Below are 23,224 nucleotides of genomic sequence, written 5' to 3'. Positions count from 1 at the left end.
CAGAAGCTTGCGGGAGCCCATGCCGGCTGCGACGGGGGTGTCTTCCCTCATCTGAGGCCCAGACCCCGCCTCAGCCTCACCCCTGCTGGCCTTAGCGTGTCTCTCCCCAGCCAGGGCAGCGCAGCCTCCCCAGAGGCGGCCAAGTGCAGGGGGGCTGTGCAGCCTCCACCCCACCCCACCCCACCCCACCCCAGGCCACTCCCGGGCTGAGCAGACCAGCAAGTCCGAAAAGCCAAACCCTGAGATGCAGCCAGCAGCCAGCATAAGCAGGGCACCGGGGCCACCAGGCAGGGGCAAGGGGCAGCCCAGGTGCACTGGGGGTACCTGCTAGTTGCCTACAAGAGGCGCCGCTCCTGGGCTGCTCCAGAAAATTCCTCCTGGCACACAGCCTCCCTGTCCTGGTGCAGGGAGTCCTCGTCCCCCGGGGCCTGAGTGCCGCCCTCACCCTTTCCTGCCCAGTTACCAGGTACCTGGGGAGAAGCAGGGGAGGTGGGACCTCAAAGCAAGCTGCCCAGAGCCTCTGCCCAGGGTGGGAGTCCTCTGTGGCTGCCGGGCCAGGCCCCCATCTCACTTCCTGCACCCCGCGTGGCCTGGCCCAGGTTCCATCAAGTGTCACTTGCCTGCAGCCTCTCCACTGCCTGCATGTCCCCTTCCCACCTTTGAACAATGCACCACGCACCAGTCACACCCCAACATCTGAAGCCTTCTCCCCCGAACCCGAGGCCCAGCAGACGACGAGGGAGCTGTCCCCCCAGTCCACTCGGTCCTGCCCTCGCCAGCCCCTTGAGACGACTCCCACCATGCCCCCGTGTCCACTCACCAGGGCCCCTGGCTGTGGGGACAGCTGCTCCTGCTGCTGCGCCAGGAGCAGCCCGGGGTCTGCGGGGCGCTCCCGGGCACGGTGCCCGCCTCGGTGCCCGCAGCTGCTCTGCTCGGCCAGGTCTGCACCTCCAGACGCCCCGGACGTAGCCAGGTGCTCCCTCGCCCCGCCAGCTGCAGCCTGCCAGGCCGGGGTTCCGGCTGCTGCTGCCCCACCCCAGAGGGGGGAGGACCCGCCCCACAGCTGCCCTCCACAGCTCTTCCTCCCTGGGGAGCACTGCCCCCACCCCTCCGTGTCTTCCTCACCCCATTCATCTCCCAGGCGCCCCTGGACCCTCACGTCCTCCACAGCCCCTTGCTGTCCAGTGTGGCCACCACTGGCCCCGTGTGGCTGTGGAGCCCTTGCAATCCGCCAGCTCATGTTGAGATGTGTATAATATACATCAGAGTTCAAAGCAAAAAAAAAAATTAGCCCATTCATAACTTATATTGATTTTGTATTGAAATGCAAAAATTTCTTATATATTAGGCTAAAAACATATATTAGTAAAATTCCGTTCCTGTCTCCACTTTCTGCAGTTGTAAGTCGGGGATGGAGGGAGGTTGGATAGCAGGTACCAAGCCCAGGCAGACGAAGGCAGGCGCTCTGGAGCTCCGCGGGCACTGCCGGGCACAGGCGCACACTGGCAGGAGGTGCTGGGGGGCTGCAAACCCAGGAGATGGAAAGGGGAAGGCCAGGTACCGTCTGACGGGATCACACTGTGTGTGTGGAAATATTGCACCACATCCCAAGAGAACGTGCAAGTATTATATGCTGATTTAAAACAAAACTTCTAAATAGAATAGTTTTATGACACGTTTTGAGGTCAGGCGCGTGGCTCTCACTGTATCTGTGGGACAGCCCTGTGGCTAAGGGGCGGGGGCTGCCAGGGGACCGTGGAGGAGGGGGCGGCCTGGGAGGGAACACTGGAAAGAAGCCCCTCATGACACAGCTTTCCCACCTTTTATTGTTCCACAAGTGGATGGAGATGGAGACGCAAGGACAGGACAACAGCGAGTTTCAATAAATAGGAGGTGGGGAGGGGCAGTGGGCCCGCGCCTGCACGGCCCCACATAAATAACGAGGCGAGGCGGCTGGGCCAGCGTGGAGATGGGGCGTGGCCGGCAGCCACCCGCGCTGCGCAGAGCTGGGGGACGGGGACTGGGAAGCCACAGACGCCTGAGCACCCCCAGCCCGGCCAACGCCCCCTGCCCTGAGACGCCTGACATCTCAGGGGCGGCCCTGCCCAGGTCAAGTCCATGTTTGAATTTCACTGCGAACGGCAGAGGCAGGGGCAGGCACATGCACGAAGCAGAGCCGTGGGAAGTACAGCCCTGCGAGGGCCCCGGAAGCAGCAGAAATAGGGCCAGGTAAAACTACTAACGGGAGGGGTGCAGGGCCGAGCTCTCCCCACTCGACCCAGCGCAGAGCCCGCCAGGAGCTGGGCGGCCCTGGGCGCCGCGACGCTGCCTCCCAGCTTCACAGTGCGACCCCAGCCCCGGTGGCCATGCCCAAGACCAGATCGCAGACAGCACCTCCCAGCCTAGGCCTGCCCGTCGCCCTTCCCCCGCACGGGCCTGCTGGCAGAGGAGGGGGAGGCACGTCTGCCCCAGAGCCCCGTGCAGGGGCAGAGGGCACCAGGCACAGAGCCCTCCTCTGCCAAGCCCCTGGTGCTACAGAGAACCCCCAGGGCTCCTAGGATCTGCAGGGCGGGCACGGGGGCGGGGCCGTGGGGGGCGGGGCGGGGCTCTCAGTCCACTCCTGCACACAGTGCCTCACTGGGGCGGACGGGCCCACCTCCAGGCCTCGGCCTCTGCCGCTTGGGCTGCTGGGCCGTGGCTTCTTGGTACCCCCGGCTGCAGCTTTCCCTCCTCCAGGAAACCTTCGGCGCCTCCCAGGGCGGGGCTGTGGTGTCCACACACCAGGCAGCCTCAGATCACCAGGTTGCTCTCGCTCATCCGGACCACATAGCGGTTCTCCTGGGGATGGGCAGGGGGCACAGCTGAGCTCCGAGGGCTTATGGGCTGCAGGAAATGGCACCCGCCCAGGACCTCTGTACCCCGACCCACGTCCCAACCCAGGTGCCAACAGACACCCTCGCCCGGCCCTCACCTCGGCCTTGGTCTCCACTGGGGCCTTTAACCACTTAGCATGGCTTCCGCCACTGCCCAGCAGTGCCCGCTGCTCAGCCTGGAGGCCAGGCTGTGGGGAGTCGGGGGGCTCATTCCCTGAGGGCCCGGCCTCCGTGATGGTCTTCACCTCAGATGCCCCTGAACTCGTCCGCTGCTCCGGAATTCGAGCCACCCGGAACCTGGGAGGAGAGGAGGGGGTGTGATCAACCCCCCATCAGGGGGGGAGCTTCGGGGTGGAGAGTGCAGCACGTGCCCAGCGTCACAGAGCAAGTTTGTGGGCCAGAGCCGAGCCTGTGGCTGCTTCCCAGGCCCCTCCCGCCCACAGACAAGGCTGCACTCGGCTGCTCACAGCCAGTCCCCCGCCCCGGCCGTGGGCTGCACATGGACAGGCCCTGAGACCCAAGACCTCCATGAGAGACAGCACGGCTGGGAAGTCCTGCCTTGTCTCTGCACACACTACCCAGAGAGGACCAGGAAGGACAGGGGCACTAATGAGTAGGGCTCTCAGGGCTCAGTGCAAGGCCCTGTGCCCCCCAGGGCCGTGCCCACCTCACCTGCCCACAGACAAGATGGTGATCTCGCCCTGGCGGCCCGCCTTGGCCCCAGTCTTGGGTGTCCTAACAGGGTTGGGCAGGAGGCTGGGGGCAGGCGTGGCAGCGGCTGCAGCCTCAGGAGACAGCAGCACCTCCGGCCACTTCTTCTGGCTACAACGGGAGCAGCACGGGCCAGAGAGCGAGGCCAGGCCCTGCACGGTGTGGAGGTGGTGGCGGTGTGGGCAGATGTGCGGCGTGCCGGGGGCAGCTGGCGGCGGCCTACAGGAGGCACAAGGTGAGAACGGTCAGAGGCCCGGCCAGGGCCTGTAGACCCCAGTGGGTGGACCACCACAGTGACAAGAGGCCGCCTCGCTGTGGGTTCCCGCCCCGCCCCGGCACTGCCTGCTCACCTGGGCCCGAGCCTGTGGCTCGTCTGCACCAGCTGTTTGCTATGGTGCTCCTTCAGCAGCTCCTCCAGGGCCGCCGCATTCTCTGTGGGCAGCTGCCGTCAGAACCTGGCTCTGGACGAGACGGGCACCCCCCCACACCCGCCCAGCACAGACCCTCCCTGGCCTGGGCTGTGCGTGCCTTTTCCTCCACCCCTCAACAGGCAAGAACAGGAGTCAGCGAGCACCAGGCCTGTCCCAGGCGTCCAGTGGGGAGGGGCAGGGCAGGGCAGGGCTCCTGGAGGAGACCTGGTCCCCAGCTCGAGGATGGGGGCTCCTCCTCCCTTCACCTTTCTTTTCTGTGATGAGGCGCACCAGGACCCCAATGGTGTCCTCGTTGGCATCCTCGGTCCGGTAGGCGGGATTGATGCCTGGGGAAGGGAAGAGAAGGACCATGATCCCAGGGACGAGGGTGGGCTCCGGCCTCCTCAGCTACCCCAGGATCTGCCGGCAGAGGGCGCCCCAGGCCTTCCTAAGAGTTGCCGCAGAGCCGCACACACGTGTAAAGTCCCCGCAACTGCAAGGCTCCAGGTGCTTGGAGGTTTCAGGGCCCCCCAAGTCCACAGTCCCTGCAGAGTTGTATGTGTGTGTTTGCTGGGGAGGGGGATGAGTCCAGCCTCTTCTGGGCCTGTGCTGTCCCCTCCTTAGCTCTAGGGGGCTATCTAGAACCCCAACGTCTACAGCAATCTCTGCCCTTCCAGAATCACCAGCTCCCTGCACAGCACCCCACCACGTAACTACTTAACAGAGGGGCCCGGTCAGCTTGGAGCCCACAGCTCAGGGGAATGGCCACTGGGCCACCAGCAAACGGAGCTTCCAGGCCTTGTCAACAGTCAGAGAAGTCACTAGGCCAGAACACAAGTATAGTCCCAGGAAAAATGGCCCTGCGTCAATACCTTCCCGCCTGCCTAAGTTCCCTGTCCCCTTCCCGTCCCCTCCGGGCCTCTGGAGTTGCAAAGGGCTCTGGGCAGCCCCAAGCAGCCTGGGGTACCAGCATGCGACATGCCATGCCACGTGCCATTTGACTGGCTCCTTTGGGCCCAGGGCAGCGTAGGTGCACGTGGGCCCCTGAGCCTCCGGGGACAGTGCTGGGGTGGGGAAGAACAGGGGCCTAGGGCCTCGTGGGTGGGAGAGAAGTACCTCTCCCCATGGCTCCAAAACTTGTCTGTCGTACTGCAGGACAGGTGCCCTGCCAGCACTCCCGACACAGGCCAGAGATCAGAGGTCACTCTCAGTACCTCAAAGCCACTGGACCCTCAAATGACACACATGCAACTGTATCCCCCAAGGAGTCCACAAGCCCACAGTGCAGCAGGGCCTCACCCAGTGGGAATCCCGCTGAGGCTGCTTGACTTGCTGTCCCACCTCCGCTCCACCACCATGATCCCACCTCGGCCCCCACCCCTCCCCTCCCCTGTCAGTCTGCAGCTATATCCTCTATGGCTCCCGGCAGCAGCACCTCCAGGAAGCCCTCCTGGGTGGCCCTCTCCAGGCCACACTGCGCTGGGCCTGGATACTGCACGCTCCCACACACCCCGGAGCCCAGGGCGGGCCTCACCGCTGCCTCCACCTCCAGGGCCGGGCCCGACCTCCTTGTGAGCCGTGCAGTGGTAGCCCTTCCGCTTGAGCAGGTTGCACACCAGGATGCCCAGCAGCCCCATGAGGCAGAAGACAGGCACAATGGCGATCACCGCGTACTGGGTGGCCGTCTCCTCGGGGCCGCCCGCCCGCGTGCCGTTCCCGGTCTGCCGCGTCTCGCCGGCACCGCTGGCCCCTGCAGCCACCTCCACGCCACGCCGGGTCCGCCGCCTCCATTCTGAGCACCACGGAGGACAGAGGCAAGACAGGAACACGCACCACCCACGCGCATGCGTGTGTGCTGGGGAGACCCGGGCAGCCCGCACCCCACCCTACTGGGCAACTCACGCCCCTTCTTTTTTGCTTTCTGACCTCTCCTCCTGAGCAAGGCCTCCTCGGGCTTTGGGACAGCTGGCCCATCAGCCCCATCCTCCCTTCATGCTGGGGACAGCCCCCGGGGCACATGTCTGGGCACAGGGACACAGGACCCTGCACCCCATGGCCTGGCCAGTGAATTGGTTGCCTCAGATGGTGACTGGCTGGGCAGGGGAGGCAGCGTGGGCCAGCCTGTGTGTGAGGCATGTGTGAGCACCCGCGTTCACGTCCACCTGCAGGAGTATCACTGGGGTGAAGGGAACAGGGGCTGGGGAGATTGAGACCCCGGTCTCCAAGCTGTGGCTGCCCTCTGCTGGACAGCCTGTGCCACTGAGAAGAGAGAAGTGAATGGACACTCCCTGGACACAGGCCCTCCTCTGGGCTGATGTGGGGGGTGTTCAGGGCTCAGTCACTGGGCCCCTCCCCACACCCCAATCTGCAACTCACCATCGCAGCCTCGAGTACCCGGAGGGGCCCAGGAGCACGGCTGACATGGAACACGGGGGACCTCCCAAGGCCCAAACCACCTGCAGGGAGAAGATGTCACTTAGACCAGAAAGTTGCCCAAACATCCCGTGCTCAGAGAGGCTGGGTTCCTTCCTACCGGGAAGGAACAGTGCCTTCTGTGGTCCTCACTAATCCCATCTCACAGATGGGAAGGCTGAGGCTGGGGCCCTGGGCTCCACAGTGCTGGTCCTGCAAGCACGAGCCTCCACGCCCCAGCCCCGTGCTCACCCAGGCTGGCAGCCTCCACAGAGCGCATCCTGAGTCGCCGTGCCTGCCTGGGCCTCCAGCCGCCTTCGAAAGCTGCAGCGGTTATGGGGCTGGCATGGACTGGAGCCCCATGAGGCTGAGAAGGTGCCCGGCGGGCAGGATCTGCACAATGTACCCTGCTCTGGGTCCTGCGGGAGGGGAGAGGCGGGAACAAGGGCAGGAGCTGGCCTGGGGCCCCAGGGCAAGCCCGGCCAGGGCGCCGCCCTCCGGAGCCCTCCCAGAACAGGGCAGGGAGCAGGGAAGCACTCACCAGGCCGGGCTCTTCCCCCGGTGGGCATTGCCACGGGGTAGTGGATGCTGGTGTGGCCAGAGGCCAGGGAAGCAGCTGGAAGAACAGCAGGCAGGAGTGCACTGAGAGGCAGGGTGTGCTGGGCATGGGGTCTCTGGGGTCACCACCCCCCACCAACTTCCTGAGGCCCGGCGGTGGGGATGATTGACCACACAGGGGCACCCCACCAGGCTTCAGGGACACTGCTCTAAATGCTGGGAAAACCTGCCGCGGCCCAGGTCTGTTGCCAGGCCACTACCTGGAGAGGCAGAGAACCTCATCTGTTCTAGAAAGTGCTGGAAAGCCCCAGGCAGACCTCAGATCTCTGAGTCACACCCCTTCCAGCCAACCCGAAGGGTGAGGAGGAAATGCTTCCCAATTCCTCTCTCCTCTCTGGGATTCGACCCCTTCCTGCTGCCCCGCCCCCACTCAGGCAGCTGGGCATGTCATTAAGCGGCCTCTGTTTATGAGCCCTGCGGCCAAGTCTGCAGCTGGTGCCTCCTATTCTGGGCCCTCAGCTGAGTCTCCAGGACCACATCCTCCTAGGTGACCTCCCTCCGAGGCAAAGCCACCCCATTCACACTCTGCCCAAACATTCCCACCTGTGTACCCCAGCGCGTTCTCTGCTTCCTGTTCTCAGCTAGGAGCTGTCCACCCCCGAGCCTCCTGCTGTGGGCAGAGCCTGCTCTCTAATTCGGCCCAAGCCGGTTGGGGAGGGAGTAGACACAGAGCAGACAGCGAGCGGGTGTTGGGCTGGATGCCACAGGGGCCTCCCCAGGCCCTAGGCCTAGCTCTGTCTGGCACCTGCCAAAGCCAGAGGCCTCCTGCCCTCAGCTACGTCTCATCATCCCTGAGTTTCCAGCTCACAGCAGAGAGGGGGCTCAGATCAGATCCCAGGATGCTGCCTGAGGCCGTGGGTCTACAACCCGGAGTCACCTGAGGCTCTAGGCACTTGGCCTGATTCTGATTCTGGGCCCTAGAATCTGGGGTCTCTAGACCAGTACATGGTGCTAAGGTTCCCACGCCTCTTTTGTCTGCTTTCCTGCAGGTCCCGGACCATCCTCCTTGCCTGGCGCAGCTCTCACCCCTGACCACAACAACAGGCATCTTGCCCTCAGCCACGCCTACCTTGCCTGTAAACAGCCGCCAGTCCCTCCTTCTCCCCGCACCCCAGGCCAGGAGGGCACGGCTTGGGAAAGCTGCCTCCCCACTTCACACCTGGGTGGGCTAGGAGGGCCTGCTAGGGTCTGACTGCCTCAGAGTCTTCGCAGGAAGAGCCAAGTAACCAGCTCCTCTGCCAGCACGGGCACGGGACTACCAAGCTGCACCTGCACACCCCTCCCCGGGGGCCTGGGGTGCAGGGCTCAAGACTCAGCTCCCCTGGCTTCCCCCAGCCCATGCACAACTCACCAGGATGAGGCAGGACAGGGGCCGGCATAGCAGGCTCAGCTTCATCATCAGGCCCCGGAGTGGTCGCTAGCCTAGGGCGAATGGAGAGAAGGCTTGGTGGGGCGGCAGGGCAGGCCGGCAGGCCCTGCTGTTCCCCAGGGACGACTTGATGAGGAGTTGGCAGTGTGCAACGAGCACAGCGGGTCTTCCCTGTCTGGGGTCAGCCTCGGAGGCTGGACGGGCAGACAGCGCTCTGCAGGCTGGGGAGGCTTCCCAGAGGAGGAAGGGCTTCCCTCCCCTTCCGTAAACAGCTAGGTGCCCCGCAGCAGGGCAGCGGAGCCCGGGAGGAAGGACGCGCAGGGAGGCCTCGGCCTCTCCACCCTCCTCTGCGGTGGTGCAGGCTGTGCCCCAGCGAACGCCAGGCCTCGCCCGCTCCTCTGCCTCTGCTCTCGCCAGCTCTGCTCCAGGGAAGGCCTTCGCCCTTGCCCTTCAGAGCCCAACACAAGGGCCTCTCTCTCCAGAACTTGTCCAGAGGCGTCACCCAAGCTGAGCCTGCCCGTGTGTCCCCCACCCCACCCCATCAGTCCCAGTCCTTCCACAAGTCCACCGTCCACAACCAGCAGGCTCTCCAGGGAGGGCAGGAACACCTCTGCCCATCTACGCGGGGTGGCCAGGGCAGCGGGCAATCAGCCTTCCACATCTTTCCAGCACCCACTACGTGTGTGGCACTGCCCTCAGCACTGGAAAACAGTGATGAACGCAACAGACGGGACCCCTGTCCTCAGAGAGTGCCAACCTAGGAGACGACAGCAAGCAAACGGGCCCCCTGCGGGTTGGCAGGAAGTGGCAGGAGACAACATAAAGCAGGGTCAGGGCACAGCGTGTGATGTTTCAGAGGGCCAGCGGCGGCCACACTGTCCACAGCCCAGCCTGTGGCCTCTGGAGATCCCTCTAGCCAGGGGACAGGGCTGGAGCAGCACTGGAGGTTGGAACACTGGGATTGACCACACAAGGAACTGTAGTAGACTCCGGGAGTTCCATGATGTATCTCCCAGAGGTCTGGCTTCAGGTCCAGGAGGCCATGGCAGCGGCGCTTGGAGGCCTCAGCTCAGCATGGCCAGGCTGGGCCTCCAACACCCAACTTCTCTGACCTCCCTCGGGGGTCCAGGCCCCCGGCTGCCTATGCAGCGCCACACTTTCTGAGGCCAAGCACGGGGGGAGGTCCTGCACACAGTGAGCAGGTTCCAGGTCACACAAGAGCCCCTCCCCCACAGGCAGCCCGGGCTTCTCGCTGGAGAAGCAGCTGAGGAAAGGGATCTGCCTACTGGCCTGGCCTCCTGACCTCTCAGCCTGGCCAGCACAGATCTCCAGCCAGGGGTTTGAGTTACACCCGGGGACGGGGAGGGGCAGCAGTCGCAGCATCCTCGGGACTCTCCAGGTCACTGGCTCTCGGCCCCAGGCCAGCTCAGGGGAAAACCAGGGCGGGGAAGGCTGGGCCGGAGCGGGGTGAAGGCTACAACAGAAGGTGGCCCCCAACTCACGCCCCAGCCTGCCCCTCCTCGAATTTGGTCACAACTCTTCCTTCCAGTTTCTTCCCCAAAGTGTGTTGCCCCTGCCCAGGCCCAGCTCATGCCCATCTCCCTGTGGTCCCCCCCCCCCTCATCCTTCAAGGAATCCAACCCCAGACCTAACCATGAGCCCCTCATCCTCAGGCTGGCCCCCTGAGCCCTGCCCCCTCCACGTCCCAGAGTGCTGGGGCAGGGAGTCAACAGGGACAAAGCCAGCAGAGGGGAGAGGCCCAGAGCCAGCCCTGCTGGGTGACCCGAGCCCACACGAGGGGAGCTGTGCAGCCACGCATCTGCAGACACACGTGGCACTCAGTGATCTGGAGCCTCCTGGGAGGAGAGCGCGGCTTTGCAGGCCCAGACTGAGAGCCAGCGAGGGCCCATGGGCACCTTCACAGACACCCGCCGCCCAGTGCCCCGCGCTCTCTAATTATGTGCCTTCTAATTACCCCAAACCAGCACTTACTCTGGTCTGGCGCACCAGCCCCCACACTCAGCCCGGTTGGAGCCCCTGCTGGACCTGCCCCATCAAGCACAGAGCCCCGTGGCCCACGTGTGCACACCCCCGCTGCACAGCCCCCTTCCTCACCAGGCCTCCAGCGTCCCAGCCAGAGCCCAGGGACCCTGGCTGGAAAGCAGGTCCTCCACCTGTCCTGCTGCCAGGGCCGGGCGGTCGGTGAGCTCCCAAGGCTGGAGGACAGCCGTTAGAAACAGGGAGACCGAGCCCTGGAGGGGGAGGGACGGCGCGCTCAGAGCTCCCCTCCAGCTCCAAGGAGGCTGACAGAGAACAGCCACCCCCAGCCAGTCTGAGTCGGGGAGGAGGGGCCCCAGGGGGTTTTTGCAGAAAAGGAAGTTAGCTTAGAGGCCACTCCTTCCCCAAGTCTCCAGGCTTACAGCCCTGCGCCTGCTGCCACCAGCTCCCTGTGGGACCTGTGCCCCTCCTCACCTTGCCAGGGCTCAGTTTCTTCATCTGCATGATGGGGATGTTTATCTCCCGGGGCAAGGCTGTCCTGAGGTTTAAACGAGGTCATGGCCTAGAGCAGGTCACAGGATTTCCTCCCCAGTACCTGCTCTGCTCTGCGCCTGGGCCGAGGTCTGTAATTAAGTATTTGCTTACTTGTTCTGTGCTCTCGCCCACCAGACAAGCAGTGAGGGCAGAGCCATCTGTCTGATTCCCCACAGAGCCCCACGCCCAGCCATATCTGCAGCAGGAGGCTCCGCAGGCCTGCGAGAGCTTCCTCAGACCGGGTCCTCTAAAAAACTGTCCCAACAGTCAGAACCAGAAATTCCCACCATAAAAACCAACTAGCAAAGCCGGGACCAGGGCCCCAAGCTGAGGTAGAAGCCAGCAGAGCCCCAGGGAGGTGCAGCCCGGCAGGCCTCAGAGAAAGAGGAAGCGCCCTGACGCAGGGCACAGGCAGCTTCCCCTTTGCCAGAACTGAAGCCTCAGGGTCACCTAGGCCCCTGCCACACCCCATCCCCCCGACCAGCTCCCCAAGAACAGGGCAGGTGTCCATTCCTCCTGTCTTCTCCCCTACCCCAGCCTCCAGCAGCAGTCCCCTGCAACTTCAACACCCTCAGAATGGCAGCCAGCATGCCCAATCACCCCACCTACCTACACACACCACACGTACACACACACACACACACACACACAGGCCCCTCCGGGCTTCTCTCTATCCCTTAGACAGGACACAAGGTACCTGCTGCTTCCTCTGCCCAGAGACCCCTCCCATCACTTGGCCAACATCCTAGCCTTCCTTCAGACATTAAAATCACTTCCTCTTGGAAGGCCCCTCCCCACCACCACCTCCCACCTCAGCAAGAGAAGATCCTGTTTACCCAGCCCCTCCCCCAATGGGCCCTCCAGGTGCAGCACTGAGCTGGGAGGTGAGTGCAGAACTGAGAGAGGAGGCAGCCAGGGCCTGGCCTGGCCTCGCTAGGGTAAGGAGGGCCAGAGGGCAGGCCTGCGGTGAGGGGCCCAGAAGCACTCAGGAGTGGGGGTGGGGTGGGTCTGAGCATACCACAATCCCTCTCAGGTGGTTAGCCCAGAGCCTCAGCACATGACCAGGGAGCACAAACCTGCCCCACTTGTCTGCTGTCTGCCGGCCTTGTGGCTGTGGACCAAGGGTGAGCCCTCAATAAGCATTCACGACTCTTGACTGTGCCTCAGTTTCCCCATGTGCAAACTGTAGGGTGGGAAGGGGCACATACTTGATGAGCAGGTGTGAGGTACTCATGAGATCCTCTTCTATGTTTCTGTTCAGCGCCTGGCACACAGCCTGGCTCACAGGAGGGGCCTGACCTGCCACGGTGAATGTGGCAGTGCCCCAGCCACACCAGGCCTCAGCTGCAAGGCAAGAGGTTTGCACTTCTCCCCTGGGGCTGCAGGAGCCTGGGCGGGGAGGGAGTGGTATGGAACAATGGGCTGCCTGCCAAGTGAGGCCGGACTGGGGAGACAGAGGTGGGGGCAGGTGCCCACCTGGAGGGCAGCGGGCGGCAGGCAGGTCCTGCTTCCCAGCAAGCGGCTCTTTAGCCTATAGACCTCCCCCGAGCCTCCAGAGGTGAGGGTTGCCTGGAAACACAGCTGGACATGGGCTGCCCTCAGTGGTGGCCGCACCAAGGAAAGAAGACAAAAGCCGCCCATCAATAGAGAAATCCAGGTTAGCAAGGAACCTGGTGGTTCCCTGGCAACTGGGGCTGAAGTAGGGCAGTGCCCACACTGGGCGGCGGTGAGGGCAGTAGGTGCTGCCTGCTTCCTCCCTCCCCCTAACAGGGGAAGGCAACTGACCTCAACTAGGCACAGGCCAGGCCTTCATCAGGGGTTGCCTCCACCCCTCACCATTTCACACCTGGGTAAACCAAGGCCAGGGGAGGTCATCTGCAGGTCACACAGGTAATGCAGCATGGATGGGGCCCAGGGCTGCCTTCCCCACACCCCGAGGCTTAGGCCAGGGTCTGGCATGTAGTAGATGCTCTCTCAGGGTGCCAGGTAGGGCCTATTACAGGAGACCGGCCACTCGACAGTCTCTGTGGCCTCTGGTTAGTCCTGCACCAGGGATGGGAGGGACTGGCTCAGTCATGCCATGAGAAAGGCACCCCACTCCCATCCCTCCTCCCAGCCTTGGGCAGCCGTGACGCCCTGCTCACTATCCTGGGTGGGGACTCTTCCAACAGTAGGCCCCTCACCGTGCACATGCACAGTCAGGTGGCAGCTGCTCCCCAACCCACCCCGAGCCATGTTCCCAGGACCTGGGCATGGGTCTGCCCCTCAGACATTCCAGCTGCCACCAGGCCTGTGCTTCGGAGGGTCAGGTGGGTGAAGAGGGCAGATGGGGGCTAATTGGCCCCTTGAGGTTAAGAAAAGGGCTGAGGCGCCAGACCTGGCCTGCCCGGCTCCTCCCAGTCTGGGTGTGGTACAGATGTAGTCCCCTCCCTTCCCAAGCGAGTCTGGGACGAGGCAGTGGTCTCTGGGATACAGCTGGAGGCTCCAACACTTACCTCACCTACTGCATGCCCCACTCCCTCCACAGGCTGGGTCTCACTGAACCCTTACAAGGCTTCACCTGAGGAAACCGAGGCTCGGAGGCTAAATAGTAACCTGTGACAAACTGGTCTCAAAGGTCTCTGTGCACCTGGAGTGGGGGCAGGCAGCCTTTGCCAGTGTCCCTGGGGCCTGGCACCTCACTGCTCCAGCAGGGCCAGCTCCTAGCCCACCACCAACATCCCAGCAGCACAGTCTAGCTCTGGGATGCCTCTCCCGGCCCCAAGACAGGACAGCAAGGGGGCTCCACTGCAACCCTGCTCATGCTACTTCTCTCTTCTCCTCTGAAAAGCTGCCCTGGCTGCTAGCCCCAGCCATGTACCCAGTACTGAACCCCTACCAGGCCAGAGTGGACCAGAGTCTGCTCAGTACAAGGCCCTGCCTCCACTCCCTGACTAGGGTGACCTGGGCAGAGGCATCAGGAGATAACCAGGGGAGACCACACCCCCAGCCTGCTCCATTTTCCAACTTCGCTCAGCCTCGGGGAGCTGAAGAAAGAGGGCCCTGCAACACGACCCCAGTTGAGCCTCTACCTGCAGAACATCGCCGAGGACTGAAACCAGCACAGGTGCAACCGCAAGGCTGAGGGCTCGGGATGGGCATTGGACAAGTCCAGCTGGGTTCAGGTTCTGGCTCTGTCCCTCAGGGGACCTGGGATCTTGGGCAGGTCACTTACCCTCCCTGAGCTGTGGGGTCCTCCTCTGCAGACAGAAGGGACCTGGTCCCTGCCTCATGGGATCCTGAGGGGTCACGGGGAGCCACGCTAAGTAATGCTGCCAGGCCCTGGCCAAAGAGGCATCTTCCGAGTAGTGGTGCTCACCACAGCCCCCGTGGGCCAAAAAGGGGATTCAAGTCGAGAACCAAGCAGCATCCAGAAGCTGGGTTCAGCCAGGGCTCTTCAAAACCCAGCAGAGCTCCCAGCAGGAGGGAAGGAGGGGTGTTGGCCGGTGATCATTCCCAGCCCTGTACGGGCCTACATCCACCTGTTTCCATACCAGCTAGGGCCACAGGCAGGGAGGTGGGGGACACTGAGCAGGGCCAGTTCAGCAGTCAGGACGTAGCCCCACCTACCCCCAAGCCTCCGGTTCCCCTCTGAGTCGGGGCAAATGTGCTGAACTCCTGGTGCGATGCGGCTGAACAGCAGCTCTTAGAAACAGGGCTCCCCAGCATCCCCAAAAGGGGGACCCCCTTGGCCATCAGTTTTCAGTCTCCCCTAACCCGTGCCAGAAGTTGGGGGAGTCCTTAAGAGTGGGGAGAGGTGGGGAGGCAAGTGTGCAAGGAGCTAGGCAAACACTGATCCACTCTGCTCTCGCTGCTCCTCTCACAGCGAGGAGGGGCGGCCCAGGCTCAGGCCTCTCCTGGAAGCCCTCTTCCTTCCCTCTCCAGTGGCACACTCAGACCCTGCCTCTAACTGCCTGGAGAGGCCCCTCTGTGCCAGGGCACACGCTCACAGCCACATGGGCAGTTATTTATAGTGCTCTCATCTTTCCCAGGGTGGCCCAGGAAAGCACTCTGGCCTTCAAGGCTGACAGACCTGGGTTTGGATCTTAATGACTCCAGGGCCTTGCAAGTGCCTTCCCCCCTCTAGGCTCTCATTTCTCGGCCTGTGCCAGCTGGGTGTGCAGCACCCACAGGGGCCCTATACTTAGGCCTATTCCCCAGTAAGGAGGAACTACTGCTGGGCTATAACTTCTCAAGTGAGGCAGGGCGCTGAACTGCCAGGAAAGTTCTAGAATCAGGGCACAGTAAGAAGCAAAGGCAGGGCAGAAGCAGAGTATCTTGGAAGGCAAGATGTGAGTGAAGATACAAAGTTAGAAAGGCACTGTTGGGGGGCCAGCGCCGTGGCATAGCAGGTAAAGCCACCATACGCAGTGCCAGCATCCCAAATGGGCACTGGTTCAAGACCTGGCTGCTCCTTTCCAATCCAGCTCTCTGCTATGGCCTGGGAAAGCAGTGGAAGATGACCCAAGTCCTTGGGCCCCTGCACCCGCGTGGGAGACCCAGAAGAAGCTGCTGGCTCCAGATCAGTGCAGCTCTGACCAGCTGTTGTAGCCATCTAGGAAGTGAACCAGCAGATGGAAGACCTCTCTCTGCCTCTCCTTCTCTGTGTAACTCTGACTTTCAAAGAAATAAATAAAGCTTCTTTAAAAAAAAAAAAAAAAGGCATTGTTGGGGCCAGCGCTGTGGCATAGCAGGTAAACCTATGGCCTGCAGTGCCAGCATCCTATATGGCACCAGTTTAAGTCCCGGCTGCTCCTCCTCCAATCCAGCTCTCTGCTGTGGCCTGGGAAAGTAGCAGAAGATGGCCCAAGTCCTTGGGCCCCTGTACTCACGTGGGACACCTGGAAGAAGCTCCAGGCTCCTGGCTTCGAATCGGCCCAGCTCCAGCCATTGCAGCTTTTTGGGAGTGAACCAGTAGATGGAAGACACACACTCTCTCTCTCTGCTTCTGTTTAACTCTGCCTTTCAAATAATAAATAAATCTTGAAAGAAAGAGAGAGAGAGAGAGGCAGGCAGGCAGGCAGGCACTAGAAGGAAGGCCTCAAGGCCAAGATGAGGAGTCTGAACTTTAGTTTGTAGAGTTACTTTATGGAAGCCCATGTGTAGAACTGGCAATGGAGACAGAGAAGTTGGGACATAATTCTGGGTAAGGGTAGCAAGGCCAGAACTGGACCCTAAGAGGCGGGCTGTCTGTTCCCAGCGCTAGCCCACTTCCAGCCTGCCAGGGAATGAATGTGTGGCAAGACACAGGCAGGCACCCTTTCTGCAGGGGTCAGAACAACACGGTTCTGGAGTAGGCCTCTGGTAAACCCCTCCCATTCTCAGAACCTCACTCTCTTCCTCTGTAAAATGAGGCTGGGCCTGTTGGCACTGGCTCCTGAGCCCGTGAACAGGATGCTAACTGCTCCTTTACGTCTCCCCTCCTTGGCCAGACACAGGCACTTTTCCCCAGCCACCATCCCACCAGTCCCAACTGAGGCCTCAAGTGGAAACCCACCCTGGCCCCACTGTCATCCGAGAGGCCCAAGTTCTCAGCAAGGCCTGGCTTGGGCAGGGCAGGGAGGGACTTGGGGGGCCTTCGCCAAGGCTGGAACCCTTGATTAACTCTTCCCCTTTCTCTCCCCCTCCCAGGCCCTGAGCTATTTCCACTTCTTTGCTGGGGATGGAAATAACTTGGGCACAGCCCCTGGAGACCAAGACAGCTATTTTCATCAGCCCCAAGAAGCACAGCTCCAGTCATTCCGGGGAGAAGCAAGGGACACCCTGATCCCCAGCTGCAGCAGTGGGCAGCACCAGAAGGAGCATCCAGGAAAAATGGAGAGACAAAGGCCCAGAGAGGGTGAGACACCCCCTGTTCATGGTCACTGCCAGTGTGTGGGTAGATTTGGGGAATGCCCCTAGAGCAACTGCAAAGAGGAAGGCAGGGCAGTATGGTGAAGGGCACTCAGAACTCAACTCTCCCTGCCGCCCCGGGGCTGTACTGCTAACGCCACTCTTCAGAGCCACGTGGACACTCCCAAAGCCAGATGCAGGCTTTAGAAGGCAGGAGACAAGCCTTTCTGGTGACCCCTGGCAAGGGTGAGGGAGGAGGACGAGGAGGAACGGGAAGACCACATAACCCACCCATCCCAAATGGTCCAGGTGTACATGTACACACACACACACACACACAGAACTCACAAAGGGACACCCTGTCAAAGCCATGCCTATCAGCCCACGTAAGCCACGCGTACTTATCAGGAAGATGGCAATCCTCTCCAAGCATCTCCCAGGGCTTCAGAGTCAGAAGACCCGAATTCTAGTCCTGGCACTGGGTTGATTCCATATGACCCTGGCCAAGTCATTTTGCTTCTCTGAGCCTCAGTTTCTCTCTCTGTAAAAGTCACCACATCTCAGAGCCAATTCAAGACAGCACACTAGAAAGTGTTTAGAACGGTGGCTGGCACTGCATCCCCACTGTCCCCCACCCTAGAGGATGACAGAAGCCAGAACTTTCAGATCCTATAGCAGGTGCTGACCCCCCCACCCCCCACCACTACAACCCCCAGTTTCCATCCTACCCTGCATGAAGCCCATGGATTGGCACACGGTCTTGCCCAGATGGTGGAGGTGCCCTGCTCTAGCTCTCCAGTGATAACTTAACCACCCAGACCCGAGATCACTCCTGGGGAACAAGCCTGTGCCTCGCACCAGGGAACTGAAGAAAGGAGTTCTGAGCAGAGAAGTCAATGTCTACGGATCGGGATTTGGGGATCCATTTCAGAACTGAGAGCCACGCAGCTTTGGGAGAGAGGCTGACATCTCCTTGGCCAGCTGCTTCCAAACTCTGCTACCAGCAGCTGGGTGCAGCCCCTGAACCACTGTGTCCCCAGTGGAAGCCTACCCCAACCCCCCACTGCAGTCTTTCCACCTGAAGGGAGGGAAGGGAGGAGAGGCAGTTGACCCAAAAACAATGGAGGAGCCCAGGGCGATGATCCACAGTCCATTCCAGCCCTACCGCTCAGATGGGGAGACTGAGGCCAGGCACAGGCAGCTCGGGACAGCAAGACTGTGCCTCGGGCCGCTGAAAGCGCCCGTCACCAGGGCCTTCAATGTGTGGCTGTGTGGCAGTGTGTGTGAGAATGAGTGAGTACGTGGTGTCGGTGTTGTGAGTGCATGTATATGCACGTGTGAGAAAGTATCTAAGTGTGTCGTGTACATATGGTGTGTATGTGTGCATGCCTGTGAGGACATGTGTCAACGTGTATGTGTGATATGTCATAGTGTGTCAGAGTATTGTGGGGTATGTGTACTGTGTCAGTGTGTGTAACTGTGTGTGAGCCCATATGCGCAGGTGAATGTGGGTAAATGTGTGTGTGTTGGGGGGACGGCGCCTGAGTCCCCGCAGGCCGCAGGGGTGCCCCAGGTCCACCGCACCAGACCCCTCCCCCCAGCCCCCTCTCTAAATTTCACTCCAGAAGGCGTCCCTCTTGGCATCAGTCTCGGCGGGACCCTTGTCCCAGGGCCCCCAACTCCACTGCTGACCGGCGCCTGGCCCTCACCCCCGGCCCCGCGGCACAGACCTCACTGCACACCCCGGGCCGCACGCTCTCGGTGACCCTGCTGACCCGGGGTCGCCCAGCCACCCGCACCCGCTTCGCTTGTGTCAGACACACACAGCCCCTCTGTGTCGCCCGCTCGCCTCGGCGTCACCGCCCCGTGTCCCGGCCACACGTTCGCCCGCGCCAGGCCCGCCTCACGCGCCGTGTCACCCACAGTCACCGGCTGACACCGTCCAGACCCCCCGCCGGCCGCCGCAGCAAGGCGCCGCCGGCCTGGCCCGCACCCCGGGCTGGTCTCCGGCCAAGTTTCCCGGGCCCCGCCGGCCCCTCACACGGCAAGTTCCGCCGCTTCCCCTTGGCGCACCTTCCGACAGTCCACGGCGCAGCCGGAAGACGCCCAGGTGCTGGGGCCGGGGGCGCCGGGGGCCGACGCGCGGAAGGCGCCGGGACAGGACGCGCGGCGGGGGCGCGAGGCCGGGGCTGCCGCATCCGCCGCGCCAGCGAACTTCCTCAGAGACGCGGGGAGGCAGGGGGCGCCACCCAGGTCCGCATCCCGCCGGCCCGGCCGCGAGCCCCGCCGCGGAGCCCGCGCGCCCTCCTTACCTGGCCGCGCCGAGGCAGCTTCAGCTCGGCTCCTCGTCAGGACGCGGTGCCCGGGCCCGGCTCGGCGAGCGCACGGGCGGCCGCGCACCCTGCGCGCCTTTTGAATGAATCGCCGGCCGGGCCGGGAAGGTGCGCGGCCCCGCCCCCCCGCGTCACGGCCGGCGGCCCCGCCCCCTACGTCAGAGTCCGGGCTGGCGGGCCCGAGCCGCCCACCCCGGGAGCTGCGGAGGGTCTCACCTCTCGGCGCAGGGCCGCGCCACTCCACGTCGCCACCTCGCGCGGCCCGCGGGAACTGCAGGCGGCTGCGCGGGACTGGGCGGCGGAGCCCAGGGGCCTCTTAGGTTCAGCCCCCTTCTGGGCGGCAAACCAAAAAAAAAAGGGGGTTGTGCGATTTGAAATGAAGAGGCTGGCACTCGGACGCTCCCCCCGAACCTTGTCACCATTGCCAGTGAAACCAGGACCACCAGTGACCCTTCTGGGTCTTGGTCTTCCTCTTGGAGATTGGTGGCCGGGGAGCACCGCTAGGCCCAGGTCCGCCCATAGAAACCTCCAGTTGGTGCAGAAGGCCCAGTGGAGGAGGTGAGGGGATAAAGGAAGCCCACCTCGCGGCTCCTCCACATCCCTCAGGGCCCGGCCAAGGCCCCCTCCCCACCCCACCCCCCTCTGCCGGGTGGTTAGTCCCTTCCCCCAGCAGGACAGGTGACATGCCCTCTGTCCCTACCGCCTGCTATATGCCTCTATGCCAATTCCCAATGCCAGCCCCCAGAGTGCCAGAAAGGGGGGGGGGCAGTGCTGGCGGTACAACTCACAGGGCGCTATTCACGCTGTATTCCCAACGCTATGAATCGTGTGCCCTGGAGCTGTGTCCGGATGAGCGGCCGGGCCCCACTCAGTGGCCCCACTCAGTCCCGTTTGGAGGTTCAGCGCTGGGAGGGCAGCGCTGGGGAGAGACAGACGGCAGGGAGGGCCTAGAGCTGGAGGCTCCGGATAATCACAGGGGGTGACTGAGGCGGAGGCAGGTAAATGGGTGGTTGGGGGCAGGGCTCTAAACATAGCATAAGTCATAGCAGCTGAGCTGGGGGTGCAGGCGCAGGGAAAGGTCAGGGCCCGCCCGGGAGATTCCAGGAAGAGAACTGGACACCTGTGTGGGGAGGGGGTGGGGAAGAGTCCATTTCTCTGAGCCAGGTCCAGCATGGGAGGGGGCGGCACAGATGTCAGGACCACAGCTGGAGCCCCCCCTCCCCAGGGCTGGAGGCAGGGATTATCCCAGGGTCCCACATCCCACACCCCAGCCCGTGCTGTGGACCAGTGGGGAGGCCGGAGCAGCCCAGGATGCCCTGCACCCCGCATCGCCTTCTCTGCAGTGAGAAGTGTGCATATTACAGCTGCAAGGTCTGGAGTTCCGGGGCTGCCCTTCCTGGCGCCACTCAGACAACCAGATGGGGGTAAGCTTTTTGGTCAAGTAGCACTGGTTATCAATCAGACAGACAACCTATAGAGGGCCCAGGCCCGGCTCTACCACACCCCACCCAGCTCTCGCAACTGTTTCCCCTCCTGAAAACTGGGTGCAGAGCTTGTTACCTGAAGGTGGCCCACGTTCTCCATAGGACAAGGCCACCGGCCCATCTGTCTGCAGCCCCGTGGGGCGGGTCTCCCAGAGCCACAGCCTCACCTGCCCCAACCCCTGCCATGCAGGTTGCGAGGGAGCCCAGTGCCATTTACTGCTGGGCGGAGGGCCCAGCTCCTCCTCCTGTGACTCTGACTCCCAGACCACTGTGAGAGGGAACCCTCCCTGAGAAGCAGGGAGCATCTGGCCGCTGCCCAGGGAAGGGTCAGGGCAGGAGTTATGGAGCCCACAGGAGAGGTTGAGACTAGCTTTCTATGCAGCCTGGAGAAACACAGGCTCTCTGGCTCACAGGCATTCTGAAATCCTGCCATCCCATGGAATCTCAGCAGTAGAATCCCTGAGCTCAGGGACCATCCCATGGACCCTTGCATGGTGCAGCTGGGGAATGAGCCCAGCATCATAGGCAGCACAGCACAAGGCGCCAACCAGCAGCGAGGGGTGACCGGGGGCAAGGGCATGGGCTCCGGCTTGGGGTGGGGAGCCTGGGTCCCCGATCAGACCCACAGTTGTCTGCTGGGGTTCTGGGCAGATGACTGCCCCAGAGCTTGTTGGCCATGTGTTGTGGTGCCCCCTGCTGGCAGGTGGAATTCCACCATGTAAGTGTAGCACGCGACAGGGTGGAGGAACTTGAATTTCAGCGCACAGGCCCTGCAGATTCATTTACCTTCCTCCGCCTCAGTCATGGCCTGTGATTAGCCTGACCCCAGGTGGGCCTCCGCCTCCAGCTCTAGGTCCTCCATGCCGAGCCTCCTCTCAGCCCTGCCTTCCTGGGGGAGCCACCTGAGAGACTGAGTGGGGAAAGGCTGCCATCCAGCTGCTGCTGCTTGCCCTGGCACACAGCTCCAGGGGACGTGGTTCACAGCGCTGGGAATACAATGTGAACAGCACCCTGCGGTTTGTGCCACCAGCCGCCCCCCACCCCCGTACCGGCCCACTGGCTACCCGCTGGGGGTCAAGTCCCACCCCTACAGAAGGTGGGCTGCCATCTGGTATCAGCTCTTGGAGGCCAGAGTGAGGTCACGGGGTCACGGGGTGAGGTGGCGTGGGGGCTGAGTGGTGGCTGTCACAGGGCACAGAGAGGGCAGTGGCCTGAGGACCAGGCTCAGCCCACATGCAGCCCAGAACCTGGAGTCCCCCTGGGGGTGGGGTTGCAAGTCCTGACCCTGGCTCCCTCCTGGGAAGTCCAGCAGCCTCTGATGTAGCAATCTGAAGCTTGGGCCCTGCCGGCCCACCTGCTTGGTGCTCAGCAAGGTGGGCTTGGAGGTCTCTCAAATCCATGGTGAGTGTGGGAAAGGAGCCACGACTGCAGGCAGAGAGGCTGCTGGGGCATCTGGCGACCGAGCAGGTCAGACTTGCTGTCCAGCTACCCTCTGGGCCCAGAACATGAGCAGGTCAAAGGCCAGAGGGGCGTGGCCATTTGAGGTTAAGGAGCCTTGAAAAGAGAAATCTGGGGCAAAATAGAGGAATTCATGCTTTGGGACACAGACAAGGGTCAGGTCTGTTTTGCCATTGCCATGCTGTGTGGCTCTGGGTAAGTCATCTCTGTTTTGAGTGCAAGCTCACCCACCCCGGATGATGACGGGCACACCCAATTTCTCCAGGCCCCTGAGTGTGGCAGCCCCGTCTATTCCCTCTCCCCCACCTTCCCTCCATGCAGCATTTGCCCTGGGCCCCTTCCCAAGCCCAGCATCAGGGACTCTGCCCCTCACGTGTTGCCTCCCTCCTCAGGCCAGCCCTGCAGTTGCCTGCACTGCCTGTTCACCTGCCTCTGCCAGCCACGGCCCTCACTGGCCATTATTGGGCCCAAAATAGCACTTCCCCTTGCCGCTTCCTGCAACCTGGCCGTGGCTTGTCTGCCAGGACAGACATTTGGCAGGCGTGCCAGAGATGTGAAGGGCTCTCAGAGGTCACCTGGGGCCGGAGAGGGGCAGGCACTTGCCCAGGGTCGCACAGTGAGAAGGGGCCAGGGCTGCAGCTGGAGTTTGGGTCCCTGCATCGCCCTCGCTTCCCTCCCAGCCCCTAGCCAGGTCTAGGCCGGGACCTGAGCCAGACTTAGTGCTCCTTCTGCCTCGGCCTCTGAACCCGCGAACAAGCACCAAGGCTGCCTGGGGGTGTGCAGCAGGGCCCCTGGAGGCCACTGATCCTCCCTTCTACTTCCCCTGGCTCCTAAGGTTCACTTCCTGACTACAGGCAGCCTTCCTGCCCGGGTTCTCCTCCCCTTTACTACCTAGCCCCAGTGCTGCTTTACTGTGTGACCTCAGCTAAGTCCCGGGCCCTCTCTGTGCCTCATCCTCTCCGTTAGGTGCTTGGTTGAACGGAACCCTGTGCTGTGTCCCTGCCCCATGCGACTACATGGAGCTCGTGACAAAGAGAAAATGGCTTTTAGCTCTGATCTCTTCCCTCCTCCAGGGCCAAGGCTGCACTAAGGAACGTGAGCCACAGACTTCGTGAGTGGCTCTGTGGCTCTGGCTGCACCCCCATCCTCCAGC

At 62.6% G+C, this 23,224-nt stretch overlaps 1 protein-coding gene and 1 long non-coding RNA gene across 6 annotated transcripts; one reads left to right on the top strand and one right to left on the bottom strand.

Moving 5' to 3' along the window:
* Nucleotides 1-1,808: 1,808 nt before the first annotated feature.
* Nucleotides 1,809-19,262, bottom strand: RELT (RELT TNF receptor). Of its 5 annotated transcripts, none has more exons than XM_008264297.5 (11): nucleotides 19,109-19,257; nucleotides 8,376-8,446; nucleotides 6,948-7,022; nucleotides 6,659-6,825; nucleotides 6,371-6,450; nucleotides 5,529-5,786; nucleotides 4,261-4,341; nucleotides 3,935-4,016; nucleotides 3,546-3,803; nucleotides 2,972-3,170; nucleotides 1,809-2,838 (listed from the first exon to the last, which is right to left on the bottom strand). In XM_008264297.5, exons 2-11 carry the CDS (start codon nucleotides 8,421-8,423, stop codon nucleotides 2,791-2,793), a joined length of 1,296 nt encoding a protein of 431 aa, XP_008262519.1. In that variant the 5' UTR covers nucleotides 8,424-8,446; nucleotides 19,109-19,257; the 3' UTR covers nucleotides 1,809-2,790. The 5 variants fall into 5 exon arrangements, with proteins under 5 accessions (XP_008262519.1, XP_051678316.1, XP_051678318.1 ...); XM_051822356.3 differs by lacking the exon at nucleotides 19,109-19,257 and adding an exon at nucleotides 18,870-18,928; XM_051822358.3 differs by lacking the exon at nucleotides 19,109-19,257 and adding an exon at nucleotides 10,866-10,888.
* LOC149128436 (uncharacterized) lies at nucleotides 13,918-15,625 on the top strand. Its single transcript, XR_016232285.1, has 2 exons — nucleotides 13,918-14,031; nucleotides 15,392-15,625. It is a non-coding gene; the product is annotated as an uncharacterized LOC149128436 (long non-coding RNA).
* Nucleotides 19,263-23,224: the final 3,962 nt, after the last annotated feature.

This window comes from Oryctolagus cuniculus, chromosome 1 (genome assembly GCF_051225735.1).
Source record: "Oryctolagus cuniculus isolate XC-2025 breed Fujian yellow rabbit chromosome 1, ASM5122573v1, whole genome shotgun sequence".
Lineage (NCBI taxonomy): Eukaryota > Metazoa > Chordata > Mammalia > Lagomorpha > Leporidae > Oryctolagus > Oryctolagus cuniculus.
The sequence above is the reverse complement of the archived record's forward strand: the minus strand, read 5'-3'. Positions and strand labels throughout refer to the sequence as shown.

What these genes read in the sequence shown, in the direction of transcription:
- RELT (XM_008264297.5), bottom strand. Translation starts at nt 8,423, where the DNA reads ATGATGAAGCTGAGCCTGCTATGCCGGCCCCTGTCCTGCCTCATCCTG. An exon ending in CCCTGTCCTGCCTCATCCTG is followed by an intron (nt 7,023 to 8,375) that starts GTGAGTTGTGCA and finishes CTGTTCTTCCAG; the next exon opens with CTGCTTCCCTGGCCTCTGGC. An exon ending in CCCTGGAGGTGGAGGCAGCG is followed by an intron (nt 4,342 to 5,528) that starts GTGAGGCCCGCC and finishes TCCCTTCCCCAG; the next exon opens with GCATCAATCCCGCCTACCGG.